The sequence below is a fragment of the Haliotis rubra genome, unplaced genomic scaffold (assembly GCF_003918875.1).
Source record: "Haliotis rubra isolate DU_JTF1 unplaced genomic scaffold, ASM391887v1 Scf20, whole genome shotgun sequence".
Lineage (NCBI taxonomy): Eukaryota > Metazoa > Mollusca > Gastropoda > Lepetellida > Haliotidae > Haliotis > Haliotis rubra.
In genome coordinates, this window is record NW_025766003.1 from 2,440,888 (window position 1) to 2,449,163 (window position 8,276).

At 43.8% G+C, this 8,276-nt stretch overlaps 1 protein-coding gene across 1 annotated transcript; it reads left to right on the forward strand.

Annotated features, from left to right (window-relative positions):
• The first annotated feature begins 1,031 nt into the window (after positions 1–1,031).
• Positions 1,032–4,761, forward strand: LOC124275594. Its single transcript, XM_046711187.1, has 4 exons — positions 1,032–1,100; positions 2,316–2,482; positions 3,404–3,892; positions 4,593–4,761. Exons 2-4 carry the CDS (start codon positions 2,316–2,318, stop codon positions 4,696–4,698), a joined length of 762 nt encoding a protein of 253 aa, XP_046567143.1. The 5' UTR covers positions 1,032–1,100; the 3' UTR covers positions 4,699–4,761.
• The last annotated feature ends 3,515 nt before the right edge of the window (positions 4,762–8,276 follow it).

Here is an 8,276-nt window from a genome sequence, read left to right on the forward strand (position 1 = left end):
CTGTGCCTAAAACACGAACTGTTATGTTTGGTGACAGATGCTTCAACACGATTGCAGCAACACTGTGGAACGATCTACCATCTACCCTGAGAAACTCAACGTCTTATGACATTTTTAAGAAGGGTGTGAAAACCCATCTCTTTAAATCAACCTACACTCAGTAGCACATTTGTGACGCTTTCTATAAAGCGCCTTGGAGTGTTTCAGTTCCTTAATCCTAAAATGCACAATACAAATTTTGCATATTCTTTTTACAGATTATGATAACAAATGCAGCAAAGAGGGTTTGGGTGATCAAGGCGCAGTCGGGTGGTAAGGCTCATCATCAGCTCAGGGCCCTTACCCCCTCTACACGCAGCCCAGACAGCGAATGGGACTTCTCCCAGGAAGCACTGCCAAGTCGAACCCACCATGTACTTTCCGGAGAATATGAAGGTTCCCCAACAGTGCAACCTTCTGCATTGCCCATAGTGTCAAGAGGACTGTGCTCCCGATGGAGAACCCGGGTACTCTCCTGATCTGTGCCAAGAGATCAGAAGGTACCAAACCAAGGGCACCGAAAGTGTACTTGGGAATGTACTTGGGATGCAAGTGAAACTTTTTAAGGGCAAGGTCGAGGTCACAGCCGCCTCATAATGGAATGGCAAAGTTATTGCTTGTTGTATTGAGGGTGACTCAGCCACTTTATAATGGTATGGCAATATTATTGCTTGTTGTATGATGGAGGTTTTATGGGATCGCCATCTTGTGGATTCTCTGGATCATTTCTGGTTCCCAGCGGGGTCACTCACTCATTAGATCTTGTTCAAGCATATCATGACACCTGTTCATATGGGTTCATGACACTACTTTCCTTAATGTAGCGAGGTGTCATGATAATTTCCATAGATACTCAGCCAAGCCATTACTAGGTCCTACTTTTACTGTACTATGGCATAATTCAATTCACGCTGGTTATAAATATTCGCCACTGATAATAATATTCACGATCCTAATCAAAGATATTAAACAGAAGTGAACTCACACCAAAGATAACAGAACACAGTCCTACCAAATGTCCACCATGTTGTCGACAGTCGTGTTTCTGCTTCTCTGCCATTGTAAGTATTCACAGACACATTTAGAGCAAACTCTTTTTGATACGTTTTCGGGTATGTCTGATAGGACAAACAGACGAGTTGCCGAATTTAAGCCTTAAATAGTAATGTACAGAAAAATATATTCTCTGTTGCCCGTTGTACTTTGATCACAGTTGTCATGGTAAGTGAATTGATCTTGATGCAGGATCTTTTTTTGTGGGAAAAAGGGCTTAGTCCAAGAACGGGTCGCTAACGCGATGCATGGAAAAAGACAAAACCGTACAATATGGTTTGTACATGTGGTAATGTTGGGAGATAGAGGTTTGGGGAAACAGGAAAAGAATTTGCATTTCAGTGATCCACCATAAACAAGCGGGGAGTTGGAACTCCCCGGACATGCCGAAATGCGGCTCGTGTATCTTTCGTGGCCATTTTTCGACTGGGCATCGACTAGGTATAAACGGTATAGCTAAAAGACAAGTGGGACAACTTCTCATAATGTTTCACACATATTTCCCCCTATATATTGCAGATACTATGGGACTATGGCTGATATATAATATGATTAAACACAGTTAGCTGTATGTTGGGTATATGTTTAGTTACACGAATTATCTGACCGAACTACTTGAAATCAGACGCAGCGCATTGAGACTGGTATGCCGAATGTTCGCGCTTTACGTTCTTCGGTAGGGGGGAGGTGTCTTGGTGGGAGGTACTTAAAGAGGAAAATGAGACGGAATTGTCCCAAGCCGCACAGTATGGGTGACCACACTCATTGACCTGTTTTTTCTTCTTGCTTAACGCTGCTATTGGCAATATGAGGTGAACTTTGAGGTAGTTTAACTGTAGATTAGATACCTCTGGTTTTAATTTTAACCCGGCTCTGTGGTGTGGGGGGATAGAGCCGTCGGGCTGAAAATCGGTGGTTCGATTCATATACCAAAAGGTGTTAAACGGTGGAAAATTGTTGTTTAACCGCCTTGGCCTGAATCGGGCAAAACAAGGATAGGTCGACACCGAGTCAATATACAGCATATGTTGTTTCTGAGTAGGTTATCCAAGTTAAACGTCGGATCTCAGCTGACTCTATAAAACGAGCATATGCCCGGATTTGAACACACACACATACACACGCTAAAACGCACGCACGCACACACCCCGCTATATAAATACAACGCTAACCTAATCTCCATTTCACCTCACACCATAACCATGTTGCCGCTATTCTTGTAGATGCAGTGTCCCAATCCCGACCCTCTTGTCCACGAACTCCACGAAATAACACAGCACTATGATGACCGTTTGTGTCAGCATCTCCTGACAATTGACTGCAGCACACACGTGGTGCATGGCCACTCTGAGAGACTGTGTGGGACAGATGTGGTGCAGTACAATAACTTGTAAGTGCAGATTTGTCATTAACTGTGAGTACTATTATGTGGCCAGGTTATTTATTATGGAACATTTTTTCAAGGGTATTGCATTGTTTTTGTTGACAACCAATAGGGTGGCAGTGCAGCGCTGTATTTACACTTGTCCTTTTTGTTGACGGAATGGACCTTTCCAGCATAGTGTAACTCAAATTTGTATGGGTAATTCCAGAACTTTTAAAGTATACATATGTGGCGCGCTTGGCACCGGAATCTCACATCATTTTATATAAATAGACACTTGACATACTGTGCCAAACAACTTTAGGCATCAACATATAACTGTCAAAAAGTGTAGTGGAATAGATTTTTTTATTGTTTGTTGTTTCACGCTGCACTCAGCAAAATGCCAGGTATATGGCCACGGTCTGTAAATAATCGAGTCTGGACCAGGCAATCCAACAGCATAAGCATCCATCTACGTAAATGGGAAACGATGACGTGTCAACCAATCAGTGAGGGGTTGGGGTTGGAGTTGGGAAGCTCATGCGGTCTAGAGGTTAGAAAATCTTCCAGGGACGTATTCAAAAACATTTACTTTGTTGAACAAAACTTTGGGCGTCAAAAACACACAACAATGTAATTCGTAAGGATGCGGATTAGAACTGACCTTCAGCTTGTCGTAAGACGAGACTAACGTGATCGGATGGTCGGGTTCGTTTAATGGTTTAATGCATGTCGTCGTATCTCAATTTACAGACCGCCGCCATAAAGCTAGGAAATTGCCGAGTGCGACTTTAATACGAAACCATCAATCAAAAAACAAACTAAACGATGTTGTTGTCAACGTGGTTTGATCATAATGCATGTCGAGGTCCCACATCGTCTCAGATGAAACCAAGTGTCCTAAAATAATATGAAGAGAACATTAAGGGCTCCTTTCTATTTCAGCTGTGTCTTTGCCCATGCGAGATGCAAAGACCATTCGCTGTCCATGCTGAATAAAGGAGACTGTCCCCTGCCAGTAGTTGCACCTTCTGGTTTTATACCGACTACTGATGGCAAGCCAACTACAGGTGGTATGTTGAGTACTGATGGCATGCTGGCTACTGGTGGTATGTTGAGTACTGATGGCATGCCAACTACTGGTGGTATGTTGAGTACTGATGGCATGCCAACTACTGGTGGTATGTTGAGTACTGATGGCATGCCAACTACTGGTGGCATGTTGGCTACTGGTGGCTTTCCGACTACCGATGATATCCCGACTACTGGTGGCGCCCCAACTACTGCTGCCGTTACATCTGTTAAACCTACCGGCGTGGACCCAGCATTTGCCGTCATCAAAGATGTGTTCTGTAACAACATCCATCAAATCGACTGCGGAACGGCCGTCACAGCCGACATCTGTGGAAATGATGGCAAAATCTACAAAAGCCAGTAAGGGTCCACAGAATTACTGATATTTTACCTTTCTCTGAAAGCTCATTTCTTGTGTCCATATCCGCGTCTTGCACGAGGTCTTCTCTTACATGACTGAGTGAGTGAGTTTAGTTTTACGCCGTTTTCAGCAATATGCCAGTAACATCAGGGCGTGGGACACCAGAAATGGGCTTCTCACATTGTATCCATGTGGGGAATCGAACCCGGGTTCGAGTGTAATGGGCGGTAATATCAAGGGCAGATTTTAACATTACCAACATGGCAATAGCAAGGGCAGATTTTAACATTACCAACACTGCAATAACAAGGGTAGATGTGTAACAGGGACAGGTAACATATCTTCCAACGGTGCAGTCAGTTTCATCAGAATCAGTCAAGATTTTGTTCAGAGTTTCTCTTGGAAAAAAGTAGCTATAATACAGCGGTTGGCAGACATTGAATCTAAAGCAGACATCACAGACATTTATCCATGAATCTGGAATACAAAAACGTGTAATCAACCAAGTCGGCCAATCGATCGGTCTGCCTAACCGATCTATCTAGTCGCTCCTTACGCTAAGCATAGACTGTTTTAGGCCTTAATTCCTACCAGGACTCAACCACAGATATATACCTCTGTTAAGGCATGTAAAAGGTTTACTTACTGATTCACAGATACACCATGATCTTCCAGTAATAATGAGCTTCTGTCTTCCAGATGCATGTTCTCCAAGACGAAGTGCTTCAAGGTTGACCTTGAGGTAGCAGAGGCCTCCACGTGTGGGGAGAAAGGCATGCCAGTCAAGACTACGCCCAGCTCATAGTCTCTACATCTGCGAGCTCCTGTGTCACACGCAAAACTATACCATTAAAACATGAATATAGCTTTTCTGTATGCCCTTGAATTATCAAGCTCCGTGGTGAAGATGAATTGTTGCTCAGTCAGTTCATTTATGAAAGCTATCTGCAGGTAAAGCCATACCTGTAATTCTAACTTTAAAGAATGAAAGAAAATTGATAAATATTAAAGTGTCCACAAAGGAGGTAACTGAACAAACAAAACAAGTCCAGGGTAATAGATATCCGAGATGTATGACGGAGGTCACAGCCGCCTCATAATGGTATGGCATGGTTATTGCGTGTTGTAAGATGGAGGTCACAGCCGCCTCATAATGGTATGGCATGGTTATTGCGTGTTGTAAGATGGAGGTCACAGCCGCCTCATAATGGTATGGCATGGTTATTGCGTGTTGTAAGATGGAGGTCACAGCCGCCTCATAATGGTATGACAAGGTCATTGTTTGTTGTATGACGGAGGTCACAGCCGCCTCATAATGGTATGGCATGGTTATTGCGTGTTGTAAGATGGAAGTCACAGCCGCCTCATTATGGTATGACAAGGTCATTGTTTGTTGTATGACGGAGGTCACAGCCGCCTCATAATGGTATGGCATGGTTATTGCGTGTTGTAAGATGGAAGTCACAGCCGCCTCATTATGGTATGACAAGGTCATTGTTTGTTGTATGACGGAGGTCACAGCCACCTCATTACGGTATGACAAGGTTATTGCTTGATGTATGACAAGGTCACAACCGCTTCATTATAGTATGACAAGGTTATTGCTTGTTGTATGACATGAGACAGACACCTCATAATGACAAGACACCTTCAACCACAATACAATACAATAAAAATTATGTTCTGAGAAACACTGATCTTAACCCAAATGAACCCCTTTTGGATTACCTTCGGGGCCCAGTGAGAGCTGGAAACCCTCCATGTCAAACTAGAATGAACTCGACCAGGAACTGTGCCACGTTTGGTTTGGTTTGGTTTGTTGTTTAACTCCACACTCAAAAATATTCCAGCTATATGGCGACGGTCTGAAAATAATCGAATCTGGACCAGACAACCCAGTGATCAGCATCATAAGCATCTATCTATGCAATTGGGATACGATGAGATGTGTCGACCAAGTCACTAATGGACACTAGTAATGGGCTTAACACACTGCACTTGTGTGGGAATCAAACCAGGGTCTGCAGCGTTACAAGCCAACTCTTTAACCACTAGGTTACCCCATCGCGCCCATTCCACCAGGAATTCAGAGGATCCAAATGTCGAAAATCAGATGTCTGATTAGAAGCATGAGGGAAACCATTGCAAATATCATCCATGGGAGGGTGGATACTCCATGTACCGATTGTAGTGTCAGTGGTGATTCCCAGCCTGACATATACTCCATGTACCGATTATAGTGCCAGTGGTGATTCCCAGCCTGACATATACTCCATGTACCCATTATAGTGTCAGTGGTGATTCCCAGCCTGACATATACTCCATGTACCGATTATAGTGTCAGTGGTGATTCCCAGCCTGACATATACTCCATGTACCGATTATAGTGTCAGTGGTGATTCCCAGCCTGACATATACTCCATGTACCGATTATAGTGTCAGTGGTGATTCCCAGCCTGACATATACTCCATGTACCGATTGTAGTGTCAGTGGTGATTCCAAGCCTGACATATACTCCATGTACCGATTATAGTGTCAGTGGTGATTCCCAGCCTGACATATACTCCATGTACCGATTGTAGTGTCAGTGGTGATTCCCAGCCTGACATATACTCCATGTACCGATTATAGTGTCAGTGGTGATTCCCAGCCTGACATATACTCCATGTACCGATTAGCCCAGTGTCAGTGGTGATTCCCAGCCTGACATATACCCATGTACCGATTATAGTGTCAGTGGTGATTCCAAGCCTGACATATACTCCATGTACCGATTATAGTGTCAGTGGTGATTCCCAGCCTGACATATACTCCATGTACCGATTGTAGTGTCAGTGGTGATTCCCAGCCTGACATATACTCCATGTACCGATTATAGTGTCAGTGGTGATTCCCAGCCTGACATATACTCCATGTACCGATTATAGTGTCAGTGGTGATTCCCAGCCTGACATATACTCCATGTACCGATTATAGTGTCAGTGGTGATTCCCAGCCTGACATATACTCCATGTACCGATTATAGTGTCAGTGGTGATTCCAAGCCTGACATATACTCCATGTACCCATTATAGTGTCAGTGGTGATTCCCAGCCTGACATATACTCCATGTACCGATTATAGTGCCAGTGGTGATTCCCAGCCTGACATATACTCCATGTACCGATTATAGTGTCAGTGGTGATTCCCAGCCTGACATATACTCCATGTACCGATTATAGTGTCAGTGGTGATTCCCAGCCTGACATATACTCCATGTACCGATTATAGTGTCAGTGGTGATTCCCAGCCTGACATATACTCCATGTACCGATTATAGTGTCAGTGGTGATTCCCAGCCTGACATATACTCCATGTACCGATTATAGTGTCAGTGGTGATTCCCAGCCTGACATAAACTCAATTTACCGATTATAGTGTCAGTGGTGATTCCCAGCCTGACATATACTCCATGTACCGATTATAGTGTCAGTGGTGATTCCCAGTCTGACATATACTCCATGTACTGATTATAGTGTCAGTGGTGATTCCCAGCCTGACAATAATCAAGTGTAATATCAGTACATAACAGTCCTGGCTAGCTATTCTCAAAACGTTCGTAGCGCTCGAACTTCTTAAGCCCACTCTTAACACATTGGCTACGATCAAAGTTAAGAATTCTTAGGGCTACGAACGTTTCGAGAATCAGGGCCCTGGTCATTGGCTGGGTGTTTATACTTTTCAGTGTCGTGGAAACAAACATTTTTACTTGTTCAGATAACTCCACTAGATCAAAACCGCTCGCTTGTGAAAACTTTATTTTTTTTAGGGGTGAAGATCGGGATAGAATTGTCTTCAGCAACCCATGCTTGTCGTAAGAGGCGACTAAAAGGATCGAATGGTTAGTCTCGATGACTTGGTTGACACGTCATCGTATCCAAATTGCGTAGATTGATGCTCATGATGTTGATCACTGGATTGTCTGGTCCAGACTGGATTATTTACAGACCACCACCATATGGCTTGACTGACTGACTGAGTTTGGTTTTACGCCGCTTTTAGCAATATTCCAGCAACATCACGGCGCGGGGGACACCAGAAAAGGGCTTCACACATTGTGCCAATGTGGGGATTCGAACCCGGGTCTTCGGCGTGACGTGCCAACGCTTTAACCATTAGGCTACCCCACCGCCCCCCATATGGCTTGAATATTGCTTAGTGCAGGATTAACCAACAAAACAACCAACCAACCAAACTTGACATTTTACCTGAGTCAATTTTCAACAGTACAGTATTGTATACATGAGAAAATTCATGCCCAAATCATCCTTCAAATTCTAACAAAGCCCCAACGCAGCTCTGTTTCAAAGAGCTGGTAACTCCACGAACAAAACACAACCAGC